At 51.6% G+C, this 19,424-nt stretch overlaps 2 protein-coding genes and 1 long non-coding RNA gene across 6 annotated transcripts; all 3 read right to left on the bottom strand.

The window, feature by feature from the left end:
- Positions 1–896: 896 nt before the first annotated feature.
- LOC123347041 (zinc finger protein OZF-like) lies at positions 897–8,716 on the bottom strand. Of its 4 annotated transcripts, none has more exons than XM_044984467.1 (3): positions 2,781–2,834; positions 2,042–2,155; positions 897–1,387 (listed from the first exon to the last, which is right to left on the bottom strand). In XM_044984467.1, the coding sequence occupies exons 1-3, from the start codon at positions 2,812–2,814 to the stop codon at positions 1,305–1,307; spliced, it is 231 nt and encodes a 76-aa protein (XP_044840402.1). In that variant the 5' UTR covers positions 2,815–2,834; the 3' UTR covers positions 897–1,304. The 4 variants fall into 4 exon arrangements, 3 of the variants coding, with proteins under 3 accessions (XP_044840402.1, XP_044840401.1, XP_044840400.1); XM_044984466.1 differs by lacking the exons at positions 897–1,387; positions 2,042–2,155; positions 2,781–2,834 and adding exons at positions 5,688–7,879; positions 8,213–8,326; positions 8,659–8,710; XM_044984465.1 differs by lacking the exons at positions 897–1,387; positions 2,042–2,155; positions 2,781–2,834 and adding exons at positions 5,688–7,882; positions 8,213–8,326; positions 8,659–8,710.
- On the bottom strand, positions 2,851–4,654 carry LOC123347043. Its single transcript, XR_006573028.1, has 3 exons — positions 4,592–4,654; positions 3,434–3,521; positions 2,851–2,907 (listed from the first exon to the last, which is right to left on the bottom strand). It is a non-coding gene; the product is annotated as an uncharacterized LOC123347043 (long non-coding RNA).
- A 4,402-nt stretch (positions 8,717–13,118) lies between the features above and the next one.
- Positions 13,119–18,457, bottom strand: LOC123346009 (zinc finger protein 501-like). The gene is made up of 4 exons (XM_044983191.1): positions 18,412–18,457; positions 17,131–17,257; positions 16,708–16,821; positions 13,119–16,377 (listed from the first exon to the last, which is right to left on the bottom strand). Exons 2-4 carry the CDS (start codon positions 17,255–17,257, stop codon positions 15,152–15,154), a joined length of 1,467 nt encoding a protein of 488 aa, XP_044839126.1. The 5' UTR covers positions 18,412–18,457; the 3' UTR covers positions 13,119–15,151.
- Between the last annotated feature and the right edge of the window lie 967 nt (positions 18,458–19,424).

The raw sequence follows: 19,424 nt of genomic DNA on the forward strand, positions 1-19,424 counted from the left end.
GCCTGATGTTTAGAACGGCCGATCTGATTCTGAAACTTTCCCAGAGTCCAAGCACTTATGGTCTTCCCCTTGTATGGATTGCCTGATGTTTAACAAGGGTTGAACTCTGCATGAATCTTTTCCCACAGTCTGAGCACTGATGGGGTCTCTCTCCTGTGTGGACTATTTTATGTCTAACAAGAGCTGACTGCCGTATGAAACTTTTCCCACTGTCTAAGCACTTATGGGGTCTCTCTCCTGTGTGGATTGCCTGATGATTAAGAAGGGTTGATCTCCTTATGAAACTCTTCCCACAGTCTAAACACTTGTGGGGTCTCTCTCCTGTGTGGATTACCTGATGTTTAGCAAGGTCTGACCTCTGTATGAAACTTGTCCCACAGTCCAAACACTTGTGGGGTCTCTCACCTGTGTGGATCTTCTGATGTCTTATAAGATTTGACCTGTGTATGAAACTTTTCCCACAGTCTAAGCACTTGTGGGGTCTCTTACCTGTGTGGCTCTTCTGATGTCTTATAAGATTTGACCTGTGTATGAAACTTTTCCCACAGTCTAAACACTTATGGGATCTCTCTCCTGTGTGGACTGCTTGATGTTTAACAAGGGCTGACTTCCATACAAATTTTTTTCCACAGTCTAAGCACTGATGGGGTCTCTCTCCTGTGTGGTTTGCCTGATGTTTTAAAAGGTATGACCTTTGTATGAAACTTTTTCCGCAGTCTAAACACACATGGGGTCTCTCTCCTGTGTGGATTGCCTGATGTTTTAAAAGGTCTGACCTCTGTATGAAACTTTTTCCGCAGTCTAAGCACTTATGGGATCTCTCTCCTGTGTGGATTGCCTGATGTCTTACAAGGTCTGACCTCTGTATGAAACTTTTCCCACACTCTAAGCACTTATGGGATCTCTCTCCTGTGTGGACTTCTTGATGTTTAACAAGGGCTGACTTCCATATAAAATTTTTTCCACAGTCTAAGCACTTATGGGGTCTCTCTCCTGTGTGGATTGCCTGATGTTTCACAAGGTTTGACCTTTGTATGAAATTTTTTCCGCAGTCTAAGCACTTATGGGATCTCTCTCCTGTGTGGATTGCCTGATGTCTTACAAGGTCTGACCTCTGTATGAAATTTTTTCCACAGTGTAAGCACTTATGGGGTCTCTCTCCTGTGTGGATCCACTGATGATGTTTAAGTTTTGATTTTTGTGTGAAACTTTTCCCACAGTCCAAGCACTTATGGGGTTTCTCTCCCGTGTGGTGTATGTGATGTGCAGTCAGTGCTGACTTCCAATTCAAAGAGTTCTTGCCCTTAAGGCATTGATAGGGTTTCTGTCCCGTGTGGCTTCTCCCATGGTCCAAGCACTGAAGTGATTTCTCTCCAGTATGAATTGCCTGAGGGGAAACACACTGTGGTCTCAGAATGAATTTCTTTCCATAACCAAAGCATTCATGGTGTTTGTCTTCCCTAGGGGTTGTCTGCCGGGCTGTGGGATCCCTGTATCCTTCCCCACAGATAATAAATTCATCCATTTGCTCCCTTGAGTAGTTTCTCAGCAGCCTCTCTGACCTCTGCCAATTTCCCCAGGCTTCTCCCTGTTCCAACCACTGGGAAAAATTCCCTGCAGCTCTTCCCACAAAGGTCTCCTGTGGTTCTCCGTGCCCAGGAACTTCCTGTTGTTGATTCCTCTCCTTTTTCTCACTCACTGGCTCGTTACCTGCTGGGAGAGAGACAATCCCGACAGGAGTCGTGCCCAGGAGAAAGGAAGAGGAAGAGCACCGAGGGAAAACCCAACCTTCTAAAGCTGCACAGATGGAGCAACTGGATTCTACCTCCACATCCCACCCAAAAATTCACAGAGAAGGAACGTTGGGAAGGAAACACCAGTAGGTAACAGGACACATGGAAAGCAACATCAGTGATATCTGCTGACTGCAGCCCTGCCCTGGGTGAGATGAGGAAGAACGGAGGGCACTTACTGATACCATATTTTTGGGATTCTCAACTTTTTCCTTCATTCCCCAGATGGTTTCTGTGTCAGTCCTCACCTGTGTGGGCACCTCTTGAGATCTCTCTTTCCTCGCAGGCCTGTAGATCGGGCACCCACAGCTCTTCCCCTCGTTCCAGACGGCTGATTAGGTCAGGTTTGGGAAAGGGGAATCCTGTGCAGGTGGTGAAATCAGAGCAGATCAGGGTGTGTGGAGGATTGAGAGAGCGTCTGTCAGAAAAGACATTCCGTGGGCGGAACCTGTCCCTGTGCTGTGCTGGGGGAACATGGAATCCAAGAGGACGGGAATATGGTCACTGAGCCCCTTTGGGGGAGGCAGATGTCTGGGGGAGGTGCGGGGAATTGTGACGCCCTAACTAGGAGTTCCTGGCATCTATGCTCTCTGGGGGCCCTGCTGACGCACCCCGGCTCTGGAGTTAAACCCCTGCCTATTTCTAAACCAGCGGAGCCCAGAGCCCGCCGCATAGCTGGAGCTGTTCCCAAGGAGGGAGGTGAACAGGGATTCTGTGTGTGAATGAGAAACAACACAGACAGAACAATACACGGCTTCCCCGATTGGAAAGCTAGGGCGTCGGGTGGGGATGGTTTTGTATAACCCTTAGGTTTTGACACCCTGGTCTCATTTCGAGAGTATACGGAGTTGCAAGTCTCTCTCACACGGCAGCTGTGCATTACAGAGCCCAGTCCCCTCCAATCTAACTGAGCAGGGAAGAACCTGACCAGTGTCAGACATGCAGACCCCACAGTTTCTAATAACTAAGGGGCCGGGAATCCTTTACCCAGCGAGGTGACCGTCTCGTAGTTCTCCTGCATGACGTCCCTGTAGAGGGCTCTCTGAGCGGGGTCCAGCAGAGCCCCCTGCCCCTGGGTGAAATACACAGCCACCTCCTCGAAGGTCACCGGCATCTGAAACAACAAGAGTCCTGCACTGACTACCTGCTGCCCCAGCCGCAAACCCACCAGTCACAGGGAAAAATAAACAAAACATTGAAGCTCTGGGAGGACCGGAGAAGCAAAATTCCCCCCGCACCCTGCTCAGAGCAGCCAGGAGGCTTCAGGGGGTGGGGAGAAGGTGAGAGCTCTTGTCCCCCAGCACACGGAGCAGGGCAGGGTCTTCTCATTTCCCACATGCCTGCCAGCCACAGGCTGATACGGGAAGCAGAGCTCTGAGACAGGGACAGGGACAGGGACAGGAATCCCAACAGCTTCCCTGCGTATTTCACAGCAGCCGCTGGCCAGTGGGGTGTTTCCTGGGTCAGAAAGTCCCACCCCCCTCCAATGAGCCTGTTCATAAAACCAGGCCCAGGTTGATCATGTTCCAGCAGGTTTATCACACCCTGTCCCCTCCCTGCCTCACACTGTGTGTTTCCCGCCCCTCGCCCTGTACAACAAATCCTCCCCATCACCCTACAGCTCCCCACAAATCCCCTACCTGAGCTGTCTCCATCGCAGCCATTTCCCTTCTCTGTCCTCTGGAAGACGGGACAATCTGGAGCGAAACGTGGATGCGATTCCTCAGCCTATTGGGTTGAGAGAGGTGATGGGGGAGGTTACAGAAGGGGCTTCAGTCCATGTCACACCCCCTCTCCCTGCAGACAGATGCTCTGGGCTCTGCCGCGCTGGGAAAACCCTCAGTCAGTTTATCACAACACAGACCCGGCCCCTCCCCCCAGCACTGAACCCCCTGTGACACCAGTAGGTCCCTCCAAGGGGCCCTTTGTGCAGAGTCATTTCCCTGCCCGGCTCCAGCCCTTTCCCCAGGTCTCTCCATCACCTGCAGACTCAGGGGCAGGTGTGGTTAGAGGGGATTTTCCCCAGACGGACTTTGCTGAGAGCTCCTGATTTCTGTGCTAACAAGCTCTGTTCTACGCTGTGTTCCCAGCGACCAATAAACCTTCTGTTTTCCAGGCCGGCTGAGAGTCACAGCTGAGTGCGGAGGTGGGTGCAGGGCCCCTGTGGGGAGCGGGTCAGGCTTCTCCTTAGGCTGCCCCCAAGGTTCTGCCTGGGGCCGTGTGCCCCTCCTGGGCTCCGGAGCCGGGGAGGCTGGGGCTACATGCTGAGCAGGTGGGGGAGGGGATATTGGGGGTACTCAGGGGCTGGGGTCCTGCCCCTACACTGGGGGGGAGGGGCTTGCCTCCCCCAGCCCTAGGTTCCCCCCCCCCCAGCTATTCCCCCTTCTTATCCCCGGCTCCTAGTCCCAGGCAGGGGGGTGAAACAATCTGTACAGTGGGGGGCTCTGAGAGCCACTGAACCAGACTGTAAACCTGGATAGGCTGGAAACCCCTTCAAACCGGCGGGGGAGGGGGGGGCAGGGCCCCACCAGCCTAGAGCCAGCGCCTGTGCTGCCCCCCCCGCCCTGATTGTGCCCCTGGGCCCCGCTCCTTCCCCGGCCCCCAGCTGGGCCCCCTCCCACCCTGCATTCAGTTTGGCCCCTGCCCACCTTCTGCCCCCCGCCCCAGATCTCCCTGAGCTGCAGCCTCCGTCCGCACCAGCGCGGCCAGGGGCAGGGAAACAAAGCAGCGGATGGGGGAGGGGGATTGGGCGGGGAGGGATGGAGGGTAACGTGATCCCGCCCCCGCCCCGCACCCACCGGGGCTGCCGGCAGCTTTCCCGGGCCCAGGGCAGCGAATGGCGGGGGGGGAGGGGTCTCTCCTACCTTCCTCTAAGCGGCTGCGAGTCACTTCCTGCTGCCGGGACGGACCCCAGCGATCGCTCCCCCCAGAGCCGCCTCCCGGCCGCTCCTGGGTCCTAGCGGGAAACTCACCGAACTGCGCTTCTCCCTCTGCGTCCGGCTCCTGTTCCACTCCCAGGCTCTCAGGACAGAAGGGAGGGACCCTCTTCCATCTAGCGGGGGGAATGGGTGACACATTTTTCTAAAATACTTAATGAACTTTAAGGGAATCCAGTAAAGATGCGCAGAGGTAAGCGGGGAAATGGTCTGGCTATTGGGGAGAACTTTCCTAAACACCCCCGGGGTGGAATAAAAGAGCAGAAGGATCTGAGTCCTCGCTCCCTCTCCCTTCACCCAGAGCCTGCCTCACAGCGAGGGCTCCCCTTCCACTCTGCTGTGTGATAAAGTCCTTATAACCCCGACACGGCTGGGCCCAGGCTTCCTGAGGGGCTCGTCCCCCACCCTGGTTGTGACCACTCAGGAAATGGGCTAGAGCGTCCCCACTCCAGGCACTTCCTCCGCTCTGGACACTTCCCTGACCATTGTCTATACCCCAGAACAAATGCAGTGTGTTGCTCTTTTAAGATTTCTGAAAGCATGCTTCACACCTCGTCCCTCTCCGATTTTAGAAGGTATTTCAGATTCTTAACCCGTGGGCCGAATGCTGTAGCTACCTTTAGAAATCTCAGATGGTTACTTCCTTTGTGTTTTGTCAAATCTGCAGTGAAAGTGTCCTTAAAATGAACATGTGCTAGGTCATTATCCATGACTGCCATATTATGAAATATTTGCCAGAATGTGTGTAAAACAGAACAGGGGACATACAATTCTCTTCCAAGGAGTTCAGTCACAAACTTAATTAATACATTCTTTTTTTAAGTGAGCATCATCAGCATGGAAGCATGTCCAGTGGAATGGTGGCTGAAGCATGAAGGGACATAGGCAGGTTTAGCATATCTTGCACATAAATACCTGCACGGCCAGCTACAAACATGCCATCTGAACACCTTCTCACACTTTCTGGTGACATCATAAATTAAAAGCAGGCAGCATTCTCCCCCATAAATGTAAACAAACTTGTTTGCTTTAGTGATCGGCAGAAAATGAACAGTAGACATCTAGTTCTAAATTTTTAACTGCTTTATTTTTGAGTGCACTTATGTAAGTAAAATAATCTGTTTTTAAGCTACACTTTCCTGATAAAGCGATTGCACTACAGTACTTGTATGAGGTGAATTGGAAAAAAGACTATTTTTATTTTGCATGTTTACAGTACAAATATTTGTAATAAAAATAATGTAAAGTGAGCACTGTACACTTTCTATTCTTTGTTGTGATAGAAATCAATATATAAGAAAATGTAGAAAAACATCCAAAAAAATTCCAATTGCTCTTCTATTATTTAACAATGTGACTCATCAAGATTAATATTTCTAACCACAATGAATTTTTTTTGAGTTAATTACTTGAGTTAATTGCAATTAATCAACAGCACTACTATCTTCTTTCAATTTCTTAACAACACCAGGTTACATTTCAAAGCTCTAGTCTCTATTTCTTGGAATGGTCCCAATACCATTTACACACTTTCTGAACTCTTATGGTCTCCCTCTTGTATGGACTGCTTGATGTTTAACAAGGTCAGGCCTCCGTATGAAACCTTTCCCACAGTCTAAGCACTTATGGGGTCTTTCTCCGGTATGGATTTTTTGATGTGCAAGTAGGGTTGACCTCCGTACGAAATTTTTTCACAGTCTAAACACTTATGGGGTCTCTCTCCAGTGTGGATTTCCTGATGTTTAACAAGGTCTGACCTCCGTATGAAACTTGTCAAACAGATTAAGCATTTATGGGGTCTCTCTCCAGTGTGGACTGCCTGATGATGAAGAAGGGCTGATCTCTGTATAAAACTTTTCCCACAGTCTAAGCATTTGTGGGGTCTCTCTCCTGTGTGGATTTTCTGATGAATAAGAAGGGTTGATTTCTGTATGAAACTTTTCCCACAGTCTAAGCACTTGTGGGGTCTCTCTCCAGTATGGATTCTCCCATGTTTAACGAGCGCAGATCTCCATGTGAAACTTTTCCCACAGTCTAAGCACTTGTAGGGTCTCTCTCCAGTGTGGATTCTCCCATGTTTAATGAGGGCAGATCTCCGTGTGAAACTTTTCCCACAGTCTACGCACTTATGGGATCTCTCTCCTGTGTGGATTATCTTATGTTCCATAAGATTTGATCTTTGTGGGAAACTTTTCCCACAGTCCAAACACTTATGGGATCTCTCTCCTGTGTGGATGATCTGATGTTTAGCAAGGCCTGACCTCTCTATGAAACTTTTTCCGCAGTCTAAGCACTTATGGGATCTCTCTCCTGTGTGGATGATCTGATGTTTAGCAAGGCCTGACCTCTCTATGAAACTTTTCCCACAGTCTAAACACTTATGGGGTCTCTCTCCAGTGTGGACTGCTTGATGTATAAGAAGGGTTGACCTCCGTATGAAATTTTTCCCACAGATTAAGCATTGATGGGGTCTCTCTCCAGTGTGGATTACCTGATGTGCAACAAGGTGTGACTTCTGTATGAAACTTTTTCCACACTCTAAGCACTTATGGGGTCTCTCTCCAGTGTGTATTGCCAGGTGACTAAGTAGGGCTGACCTCCATATGAAACTTTTCCCACACTCTAAGCACTTATGGGGTCTCTCTCCAGTGTGGACTGTCTCCTGTGTAATCAGTGTTGACTTCAAATTTAAATAATTCCTGCCCTCAAGGCACTGAGAGGGTCTCTCTCCTGTGTGGCTTCTCCCATGGTTATTAAGATCTGAGCGGTTATTGAAGCTTTCTCCACGGTCCAAGCACTGAAGTGATTTCTTTCCAGTTTGGATTTCCTGAGGTGTAACAAGCTGTGGTCTCAGAACGATTCCTTTCCCAAAACCAGGACATTCATAGCTTTTGTCTTTCTTGGAGGTTGTCTGTCGGGCTGTGGGATCGCTGTGTCCTTCCCCACATATAATAGATTTATCCATTTGCTTCCTTGAGTGGTTTCCCGGAAGCCTATCTGACCTCCGCCAATTTTCCCCATCATCTCCCTGTTCCCAGCACTGGGAAAAATTCCCTGCAGCTCTTCCCAAAAAGGTCCCCTGTGATTCTCCGTGCCCAGGAACTTCCTTCTCTTGATTCCCCTCCTCGGTCTCACTCACTGTCTCATCACCTGCTGGGAGACACAATCCAAAGAGGAGTCATTGTGCTGGGGAGAAATTCAGAGGAATAGCACCGAGGGAAAACCCAACATACTAAAGCTGCACAGACGGAGCAACTGGATTCTGCCTCCACTTCCCACCCAAACTTTTAAAAAGAAGGAAAGTAGGGAAGGAAACTCCTGCAGTGAACAGGACATGTGGGAAGCGATGTCAGTGACATCTGCTGCCTGCTGCCCTGCCCTGGGTGAGAAGAGGAAGGAACTAAGGGCATTTACTGATACCTCATTTTGGGGATTCTCAACTTTTTCCTTCATTCACCAGATGGTTTCTGTGTCAGTCCTCACCTGTGTGGGCACCTCTTGGAATCTCTCTTCTCTCACAGGACTGGAGATCGGGCACCCACGGCTCTTCCCCTCATTCCAGCTGGCTGATCAGGTCAGGTTTGGGAAGGTGGAATCCTGTGCAGGGAGTGAAATCAGATTAGATCAGGGTGTGTGGAGGACTGAGAGCATCTCCCTGAAAGTGGGAGTATTTGTCAGAAAGGACATTCTGTGAGCGGCACCTGTCCCTGTGCTCTGCTGGGGAATGTGGAATCTAAGAGGACGGGAATGTGGTCACTGAGCCACCTTGGGGAAGGCAGACATCTGGGGAGGTGAGGGGAATTGTGGCGCACACCCAGCTTCAGTGTTAAACCCCTGTGCCTTAGGTTTTGACACCCTGGTCTCATTGCGATGTCAGACACACAGACCCTCTGCAGCTTCCAATATGCAAGGGGCCAGGAATCCCTTACCCAGCGAGGTCACTGTCTCGTAGTTCTCCTGCATGACATCCCTGTAGAGGGCTCTCTGGGCGGGGTCCAGCAGAGCCCCCTGCCCCTGGGTGAAATACACAGCCACCTCCTCGAAGGTCACCGGCATCTGAAACAAGAAGAGTCCCCCGCTCAGCACCTGCTGCTCCAGCCACAATCCTTCTAGTCATGGGGGGGGGGGGGGGAGAGGGGAGGCCTGGAGAAACAGAATCCCACTTCCACCCTGCTGAGAGCAGCCAGGAGGCTTCAGGAGGTGGGAGAAGATGAGAGGTCCTTGTCCCCCCAGCACATGTGGCAGGGCAGAGTCCTGGTTCAGAAATGGGGGAATGTTTCCTCTTCCCCCCACTTGCCACTGACCTGTTCCAGCAGCCCCTTCCAGTCTCTCCGCTCTCCCTTTTATCTTCTTCCCTCGCCCTGGGGGAACGGGCGACTGCCCCATTGCCCTGGGCCTTTGCTCTCATCAGGCAGCTCAGCCACTGACACTGCTAACAGGGGTTGAACCCGGCTGTGCCACTGAGGGAAGCAGCTCTGGGACTCACCGACACAGGGAGCCCCTCCCCTTGTAGGCCAATCTCCCCAACTGGTCCCACAAAAGGGACCTTCTGTGCAGAGTCATTTCCCTGCCCGGCTCCAGCCCTTTTCCCAGGTCTCTCCATCACCTGCAGGCTCAAGGGCTGGTGTGGTTAGAGGGGTTCCAGCCACTGGAGAAAGTGCCCCTGGGCTGCTCTCAGAGGGGTGGGATGAAGCAGGAATGTTCTTAATATTTTCTCTGAATACCATGTGTGTGCCTCAGTTTCCTCCTGGTTTGGGACTCACAGGAGAAGAGTCCAGGGCTCAGGACTCTGGATTCCCCCCCAGACGGACTTTGCTGAGAGCTCCTGATTTCTGTGCTAACAAGCTCTGTTCTACGCTGTGTTCCCAGCGACCAATAAACCTTCTGTTTTCCAGGCCGGCTGAGAGTCACAGCTGAGTGCGGAGGTGGGTGCAGGGCCCCTGTGGGGAGCGGGTCAGGCTTCTCCTTAGGCTGCCCCGGGGCTCAGGCTGGGTTCCCCGCCCCCATCTCCTTGAGCTGCAGCCTCCGTCCGCACCAGCGCGGCCAGGGGCAGGGAAACAAAGCAGCGGATGGGGGGGGCGGGGAGGTAACGTGATCCCGGCGGCAGCTTTCCCGGGCCCCGGGCGGGAATCGCAGCCAGCTCCGCTGGGAGCAGCCTGGGGCCAAACCTCCCCCTGCAGCCCGGGGGTGCGGGCGGGTCTCTCTCACCTTCCCTCCGAGCGGGGCCCCCCGGGGCAGGGGCCGGGCCGGGCTGGGGGCTCTGCCCTGGGAGAGGCTCCTGGGGGGGGAGCAGCGGGAAGGGCCCTGCTGGAGATTCCCCTCTCCCGGCTGCAGCCAGGGCTCCGGGCTCCCAGCACCAGCCGCCCCCGGGGCTCGGGGATCTCGCCAGGAGCCTGGGAGCCAGAGTCACCGCAGCGGCTGCGAGTCACTTCCTGCGGCCGGGCCCGAGCCCAGCGCTCGCTGCCCGGAGCCGCCTCCCGGCCGCTCCTGGGTCCTAGCGCTGAAGGGATCGCGCTGCAGCATCTCTGGGTCCGGCTCCCGTTCCGCTCCCAGGCTCTCAGGACAGAAGGGAGGGACCCTCTTCCATCTAGCGCGGGGAATGGGTGACACGTTTTTCTAAAATACTTACTGAACTTTAGGGGAAACCAGTAAAGATGCGCAGAGGTAAGCGGGGAAATGGCCCCGCTATTGGGGGGAACTTTCCTGACTTAAACACCCCCCGGGTGGAATCGAATAGTAGAAGGATCTGAGTCCTCGCTCCTTCTCCCTTCACCCAGAGCCTGCCTGACCCCGAGGGCTCCCCCTCCACTCTGCTGTGTGACAAAGTCCTTATAACCCCGACAAGCTGGGCCCAGGCTTCCTGAGGGGCTCGTCCCCCACCCTGGTTGTGACCACTCAGGAAATGGGCTAGAGCGTCCCCACTCCAGGCACTTCCTCCGCTCTGGGCACTTCCCTGACCATTGTCTCTACCCCAGAACAAATGCAATTTACTAAACAGCAGCTAATAAAAGAAATCAGGAAACAATGGGGAAGGCGAAAGGAAAACACTTCACCCCACTCTGCAGGCCTGGGGGAAGCACAAACAGCGTCTGTGGGATGCCCGGGCAGTTCACAGCCTGTCCCTCCCCCATCCCAGGCCTCCTTCCCAGGCCCTGGCTGTGCTGCAGGGATGCTGCGGGTCAGACACATGCTCTGGCGGTGGCCACACGCCCTCAGGCTCTAGGGGACAGGACCCTTCTTCCCAGTGTCCCTGGAAAGGTGCAAATTCAGAGGGCAGATAAGAAACTTCAATTCTTACTCAAATACAGTAACTCCTCACTTAACGTCCTCTCGATTAATGTTGTTTCAATCTTATGTCCCTACTCAATTACAGAACATGCTCCATTTTAAGTTGTGCAATGCTTCACTATAATATCATTTGGCTGCCTGCTTTGTCCACAGCTGGCAGCCCCCTATCCTCTTCCCTATGCCCTCCCCCACAGCACCTCCCGCCTGCCGGCAGACCCCATGGATCAGTGCATTCCTCCTTCTCCTCCCGCCTCCTGCCCGCGGCAATCAGCTGGCTTGCAGCATTCAGGAGGCAGGGGAGAGAGGGGAGCCTGCGTGCTGCGTCCTTGCTCCTCCGTTGAACGCCACAAGCCAGCTGATTGCCGCGGACAGGGGAGGGAACGGGGAGGAGCGAGGATGCGGCATGTGGAGTAAAGTGGGGGGGGGAGAGGCAGGTTAAGGATGGGGGTTTGGGGGGAAGGGGTGGAGTGAGCAGGCTGAGGGTTGAGCTCCCCACCCCTGGTGCTTGCAGAGTAGGAGAAGCTGCTATTGCTGCTGTGCAACGTGCTTCTCCAAGCCTACAGCACCTTCAGCCTCCTTGCCTGACTCATCTCCAGTGCCAGTTGGCTGTGCCTGAGTGGGGTAAGGCGGGGGCACCTCCCAACTACAGTACTGTACTGTATGGCAAAAAAAAAAAATCCCTGGAACCTACACCTCACCCCCCCATTTACATTCATTCTTATTGGGGAACTTGGATTCGCTTAACATCGTTTCACTTAAAGTCGCATTTTTCAGGAACAGAACTACAACGTTAAGTGAGGAGTTACTGTACACGCTTACAGCCAATTTTTGTGAACTAAACTACGATTTATTAAAAGAAGAAAAGACAGTATTGGCAAAAAGACCATTAGACATACAAATGCAAATAGAGTCCTTAGGTCAGTTTCACCAGAGATGGCGGGTTACAATTGAAAAGAGTCCTTTTCAGAATCATTTCATCACGTTCTAGTCCAATGTACAAATGTTCAACATCAGGGCAGTCCAGAGGGGACTGGAGATCTCAGTCTTAAGATTCAAACGCCCCCTGAATAAAGTTAAAGAAGATCTGAGATAAAAGGATCAGGTCTCAAGAATTTATATAGACATTTTTGCAGCCTCTTCACAGCAGGCAGTCCTTGGATGATCAACAGGTTGTAGAAGTAACCTCCTATTTCCCAAACATCACAGGTAATTAAACTACATGGATTAACAAAGTAATTATCCCTATAGAATCACAGAATATCAGGGTTAAAAGGGACCTCAGGAGGTCATCTAGTCCAACCCCCTGCTCAAAGCAGGAGCTAATCCCCAACTAAATCAACCCAGAAAGGGCTTTGTCAAGCCTGACCTTAAAAACCTCTAAGGAAGGAGATTCTACCACCTCCCTACGTATCCCATTCCAGTGCTTCCCCACTCTCCTAGTGAAAAACTTTTTCCTAATATCAACCTAAACCTCCCCCACTGTAACCTGAGACCATTACTCCTTGTTCTGTCCTACGCTACCACTGAGAACAGTCTAGATCCATCCTCTTTGGAACCTCCTTTCAGGTAGTTGAAAGCAGCTATCAAATCCCCCCTTATTCTTCTCTTCTGCAGACTAAATAATCCCAGTTCCTTCAGTCTCTCCTCATAAATCATGTGCTCCATCATTTTTGTTGCCCTCCGCTGGACTCTTTCCAATTTTTCCACATCCTTCTTGTAGTGTGGGGCCACAAACTGGACACAGTACTCCAGGTGAGGCCTCACCAATGCCAAATAGAGGGGAATGATCACGTCCCTCGATCTGCTGGCAATGCTCCTACTTATACAGCCCAAAATGCTGTTAGTTTTCTTAGCAGCAAGGGCACACTGTTGACTCATATCCAGCTTCTCATACACTGTAACCCCTAAGTCCTTTTCTGCAGAACTGTTGCCTAGCCACTGAGTCCCTAGTCTGTAGCAGTGTCCGGGATTCTTCACTTGTCCTTGTTGAACCTCATCAGGTCCCTCTGTATCCTATCCCTACCCTCCAGCATATCTACCATTCCTCCCAGTTTAGTGTCATCTGCAAACTTGCTGAGGGTGCAATCCACGCCATTCTCCATGCCTTTTTTTGCACTGTAAAAAAACAAAATAGTATTTTTCAATTCACCAAGTGCCAGTACTGTAGTGCAATCTCTTTATCATGAAAGTTGAACTTACAAATGTAGTATTACGCACAAAAAATACCTGCGTTGAAAAATAAAACAATATAAAACTAGAGCCTACAACTCCACTCAGTCCTCCTTCTTATACAGCCAATCACTCAGAAAAACAAGTGTGGTTACAATTTGTAGTAGATAATGCTGCCCGCTTCTTGTTTACAATGTCACCTGAAAGTGAGAACAGGCGTTCTCGTGGCACTATTGCAGCTGGCGTCGCTAGATATTTATGTGCCAGATGCGCTAAAGAGTCATGTGTCCCTTCCTGCTGGAACCACCATTCCAGGGGACCTGCCTCCATGCTAATGACGGGTTCTAATAGATAACGATCCAAAGCAGACCAGACCAACATGTGTTCATTTCCATCAACTGAGTCAGATGCCACCAGCAGAGGAATGATTTTCTATTTTGGTGGTTCGGGTTCTGTAGTTTCCCCAATCAGTGTGTTGCTCTTTTAAGATTTCTGAAAGCATGCTTCACACCTCATCCCTCTCAGATTTTGGAAGGTACTTCAGATTCTTAAACAGTGAGCCGAATGCTGTAGCTACCTTTAGAAATCTCAGATGGTTACTTCCTTTGCGTTTTGTCAAATCTGCAGTGAAAGTGTCCTTAAAACGAACATGTGATAGGTCATTATCCGTGACTGCCATATTATGAAATATTTGGCAGAATGTGTGTAAAACAGAACAGGGGACATACAATTCTCCTCCAAGGAGTTCAGCCACAAATTAAATTAATTAATTATTTATTTAAATGAGCATCATCAGCATGGAAGCATGTCCACTGGAATGGTGGCTGAAGCATTAAGGGACATAGGCAGGTTTAGCATATCTTGCACATAAATACCTGCACGGCCAGCTACAGACATGCCATGTGAACACCTTCTCACACTTTCCGGTAACATCATAAATTAAAAGCAGGCAGCATTCTCCCCCATAAATGTAAACAAACTTGTTTGCCTTAGTGATCGGCAGAAAATGAACAGTAGACATCTAGGTTCTAAAGTTTTTAACTGCTTTATTTTTGAGTGCACTTATGTAAGTAAAATAATCTGTGTTTTTAAGCTACACTTTCCTGATAAAGCGATTGCACTACAGTACTTGTATGAGGTGAATTGGAAAAAAGACTATTTTTATTTTGCATGTTTACAGTACAAATATTTGTAATAAAAATAATGTAAAGTGAGCACTGTACACTTTCTATTTTGTTGTGATAGAAATCAATATATAAGAAAACGTAGAAAAACATCCAAAAAAATTCCAATTGCTCTTCTATTATTTAACATCAAGATTAACATTTCTAACCACGATGAATTTTTTTTGAAGTTAATTACTTGAGTTAATTGCAATTAATCAACAGCACTACTATCTTCTTTCAATTTCTTAACAACACCAGGTTACATTTCAAAGCTCTAGTCTCTATTTCTTGAAATGGTCCCAATACCATTTACACACTTTCTTAACTCTTATGGTCTCCCTCTTGTATGGATTGCTTGATGTTTAACAAGGTCAGGCCTCCGTATGAAACCTTTCCCACAGTCTAAGCACTTATGGGGTCTTTCTCCGGTATGGATTTTTTGATGTGCAAGTAGGGTTGACCTCCGTACGAAACTTTTTTCACAGTCTAAACACTTATGGGGTCTCTCTCCAGTGTGGATTTCCTGATGTTTAACAAGGTCTGACCTCCGTATGAAACTTGTCCCACAAATTAAGCATTTATGGGGTCTCTCTCCAGTGTGGATTGCCTGATGATGAAGAAGGGCTGATCTCTGTATAAAACCTTTCCCACAGTCTAAGCATTTGTGGGGTCTCTCTCCTGTGTGGATTTTTTGATGAATAAGAAGGGTTGATTTCTGTATGAAACTTTTCCCACAGTCTAAGCACTTGTGGGGTCTCTCTCCAGTGTGGATTCTCCCATGTTTAACGAGGGCAGATCTCTATGTGAAACTTTTCCCACAGTCTAAGCACTTGTAGGGTCTCTCTCCAGTGTGGATTCTCCCATGTTTAATGAGGGCAGATCTCCGTGTGAAACTTTTCCCACAGTCTAAGCACTTATGGGATCTCTCTCCTGTGTGGATTATCTTATGTTCCATAAGATTTGATCTTTGTGGGAAACTTTTCCCACAGTCTAAACACTTATGGGATCTCTCTCCTGTGTGGATGATCTGATGTTTAGCAAGGCCTGACCTCTCTATGAAACTTTTTCCGCAGTCTAAGCACTTATGGGATCTCTCTCCTGTGTGGATGATCTGATGTTTAGCAAGGTCTGACCTCTCTATGAAACTTTTTCCGCAGTCTAAGCACTTATGAGGTCTCTCTCCCGTGTGTTTTCTCTGATGAAAAACAAGGCCTGACCTCCATATGAAACTTTTCCCACAGTCTAAACACTTATGGGGTCTCTCTCCAGTGTGGACTGCTTGATGTATAAGAAGGGTTGACCTCCGTATGAAATTTTTCCCACAGATTAAGCATTGATGGGGTCTCTCTCCAGTGTGGATTACCTGATGTGCAACAAGGTGTGACTTCTGTATGAAACTTTTTCCACACTCTAAGCACTTATGGGGTCTCTCTCCAGTGTGTATTGCCAGGTGACTAAGTAGGGCTGACCTCCATACGAAACTTTTCCCACACTCTAAGCACTTATGTGGTCTCTCTCCAGTGTGCACTGTCTCCTGTGTAATCAGTGTTGACTTCAAATTTAAATAATTCCTGCCCTCAAGGCACTGAGAGGGTCTCTCTCCTGTGTGGCTTCTCCCATGGTTATTAAGATCTGAGCGGTTATTGAAGCTTTCTCCACGGTCCAAGCACTGAAGTGATTTCTTTCCAGTTTGGATTTCCTGAGGTGTAACAAGCTGTGGTCTCAGAACGATTCCTTTCCCAAAACCAGGACATTCATAGCTTTTGTCTTTCTTGGAGGTTGTCTGTCGGGCTGTGGGATCGCTGTGTCCTTCCCCACATATAATAGATTTATCCATTTGCTTCCTTGAGTGGTTTCCCGGAAGCCTATCTGACCTCCGCCAATTTTCCCCATCATCTCCCTGTTCCCAGCACTGGGAAAAATTCCCTGCAGCTCTTCCCAAAAAGGTCCCCTGTGATTCTCCGTGCCCAGGAACTTCCTTCTCTTGATTCCCCTCCTCGGTCTCACTCACTGTCTCATCACCTGCTGGGAGACACAATCCAAAGAGGAGTCATTGTGCTGAGGAGAAATTCAGAGGAATAGCACCGAGGGAAAACCCAACATACTAAAGCTGCACAGACGGAGCAACTGGATTCTGCCTCCACTTCCCACCCAAACTTTTAAAAAGAAGGAAAGTAGGAAAGGAAACTCCGGCAGTGAACAGGACATGTGGGAAGCGATGTCAGTGACATCTGCTGCCTGCTGCCCTGCCCTGGGTGAGAAGAGGAAGGAACTAAGGGCATTTACTGATACCTCATTTTGGGGATTCTCAACTTTTTCCTTCATTCACCAGATGGTTTCTGTGTCAGTCCTCACCTGTGTGGGCACCTCTCAGAATCTCTCTTCTCTCACAGGACTGGAGATCGGGAACCCACGGCTCTTCCCCTCGTTCCAGCTGGCTGATCAGGTCAGGTTTGGGAATGGGGAATCCTGTGCAGGGAGTGAAATCAGATTAGATCAGGGTGTGTGGAGGACTGAGAGCGTCTCTCCGAAAGTGGGAGTATTTGTCAGAAAGGACATTCCGTGAGCAGCACCTGTCCCTGTGCTCTGCTGGGGAATATGGTCACTGAGCCCCCTTGGGGAAGGCAGACGTCTGGGGAGGTGAGGGGAATTGTGGCGCACACCCAGCTTCAGTGTTAAACCCCTGTGCCTTAGGTTTTGACACCCTGGTCTCATTGCGGTGTCAGACACACAGACCCTCTGCAGCTTCCAATATGCAAGGGGCCGGGAATCCCTTACCCAGCGAGGTCACTGTCTCATAGTTCTCCTGCATGACGTCCCTGTAGTGGGCTCTCTGGGCGGGGTCCAGCAGAACCCCCTGCCCCTGGGTGAAATACACAGCCACATCCTCGAAGGTCACCAGCATCTGAAACAAGAAGAGTCCCCCGCTCAGCACCTGCTGCTCCAGCCACAATCCTGCTAGTCATGGGGAGGAGGGGGAGAGGCCTGGAGAAACAGAATCCCACCCCCACCCTGCTGAGAGCAGCCAGGAGGCTTCAGGAGGTGGGAGAAGGTGAGAGCTCCTTGTCCCCCCAGCACACGGAGCAGGGCAGAGTCCTGGTTCAGAAATGGGGGAATGTTTCCTCTTCCCCCCACTTGCCACTGACCTGTTCCAGCAGCCCCTTCCAGTCTCTCCGCTCTCCCTTTTATCTTCTTCCCTCGCCCTGGGGGAACGGGCGACTGCCCCATTGCCCTGGGCCTTTGCTCTCATCAGGCAGCTCAGCCACTGACACTGCTAACAGGGGTTGAACCCAGCTGTGCCACTGTGGGCAGCAGCTCTGGGACTCACCAACGCAGGGAGCCCCTCCCCTTGTAGGCCAAACTCCCCAGCTGGTCCCGCAAAAGGGGCCCTTTGTGCAGAGTCATTTCCCTGCCCGGCTCCAGCCCTTTCCCCAGGTCTCTCCATCACCTGCAGGCTCAGGGGCTGGTGTGGTTAGAGGGGTTCCAGCCACTGGAGAAAGTGCCCCTGGGCTGCTCTCAGAGGGGTGGGATGAAGCAGGAATGTTCTTAATATTTTCTCTGAATACCATGTGTGTGCCTCAGTTTCCTCCTGGTTTGGGACTCACAGGAGAAGAGTCCAGGGCTCAGGACTCTGGATTCCCCCCCAGACGGACTTTGCTGAGAGCTCCTGATTTCTGTGCTAACAAGCTCTGTTCTACGCTGTGTTCCCAGCGACCAACAAACCTTCTGTTTTCCAGGCCGGCTGAGAGTCACAGCTGAGTGCGGAGGTGGGTGCAGGGCCCCTGTGGGGAGCGGGTCAGGCATCTCCTTAGGCTGCCCCCGGGGCTCAGGCTGGGTTCCCCGCCCCCATCTCCTTGAGCTGCAGCCTCCGTCCGCACCAGCGCGGCCAGGGGCAGGGAAACAAAGCAGCGGATGGGGGAGGGGTGGGAGGTAACGTGATCCCGGCGGCAGCTTTCCCGGGCCCCGGGCGGGAATCGCAGCCAGCTCCGCTGGGAGCAGCCTGGGGCCAAACCTCCCCCTGCAGCCCGGGGGTGCCGGGGGGGGGCGGGTCTCTCTCACCTTCCCTCCGAGCGGGGCCCCCGGGGCAGGGGCCGGGCCGGGCTGGGGGCTCTGCCCTGGGAGAGGCTCCTGGGGGGGGAGCAGCGGGAAGGGCCCTGCTGGAGATTCCCCTCTCCCGGCTGCAGCCAGGGCTCCGGGCTCCCAGCACCAGCCGCCCCCCGGGGCTCGGGGATCTCGCCAGGAGCCTGGGAGCCAGAGTCACCGCAGCGGCTGCGAGTCACTTCCTGCGGCCGGGCCGGAGCCCAGCGCTCGCTGCCCGGAGCCGCCTCCCGGCTGCTCCTGGGTCCTAGCGCTGAAGGGATCGCGCTGCAGCATCTCTGGGTCCGGCTCCTGTTCCACTCCCAGGCTCTCAGGACAGAAGGGAGGGACCCTCTTCCATCTAGCGGGGGGAATGGGTGACACATTTTCCTAAAATACTTACTGAACTTTAGGGGAATCCAGTAAAGATGCGCAGAGGTAAGCGGGGAAATGGCCCCGCTACTGGGGGGAACTTTCCTGACTTAAACACCCCCTGGGTGGAATCGAATAGCAGAAAAATCTGAGTCCTCGCGCCCTTCACCCAGAGCCTGCCTGACCCCGAGGGCTCCACTTCCACTCTGCTGTGTGGCACAGTCCTTGTATCCCCGACACGGCTGGGCCCAGGCTTCCTGTGGGGCTCGTCCCCCACCCTGGTTGTGACCACTCAGGACAGGGGCTAGAGCGTCCCCACTCTGGGGCACTTCCTCCGCTCTGGACGCTTCCCTGACCATTGTCTCTACCCCAGAACAAATGCAATTTACTAAACAGCAGCTAATAAAAGAAATCAGGAAACAATGGGGAAGGCGAAAGGAAAACACTTCACCCCACTCTGCGGGCCTGGGGGAAGCACAAACAGCGTCTGTGGGATGCCCGGGCAGTTCACAGTCTGTCCCTCCCCCGTCACAGGCCTCCTGCCCAGGCCCTGGCTGTGCTGCAGGGATGCTGTGGGTCAGACACCTGCTCTGGCGGTGGCCACACGCCCTCAGGCTCTAGGT

This window comes from Mauremys mutica, chromosome 12 (assembly GCF_020497125.1).
Source record: "Mauremys mutica isolate MM-2020 ecotype Southern chromosome 12, ASM2049712v1, whole genome shotgun sequence".
NCBI lineage: Eukaryota > Metazoa > Chordata > Testudines > Geoemydidae > Mauremys > Mauremys mutica.

What these genes read in the sequence shown, in the direction of transcription:
- LOC123346009 (XM_044983191.1), bottom strand. Translation starts at nt 17,257, where the DNA reads ATGCTGGTGACCTTCGAGGATGTGGCTGTGTATTTCACCCAGGGGCAG. An exon ending in TGAGACAGTGACCTCGCTGG is followed by an intron (nt 16,822 to 17,130) that starts GTAAGGGATTCC and finishes CTCCCTGCACAG; the next exon opens with GATTCCCCATTCCCAAACCT. An exon ending in TCTGAGAGGTGCCCACACAG is followed by an intron (nt 16,378 to 16,707) that starts GTGAGGACTGAC and finishes TGTGTCTCCCAG; the next exon opens with CAGGTGATGAGACAGTGAGT.
- LOC123347041 (XM_044984466.1), bottom strand. Translation starts at nt 7,694, where the DNA reads ATGGATAAATCTATTATATGTGGGGAAGGACACAGCGATCCCACAGCC.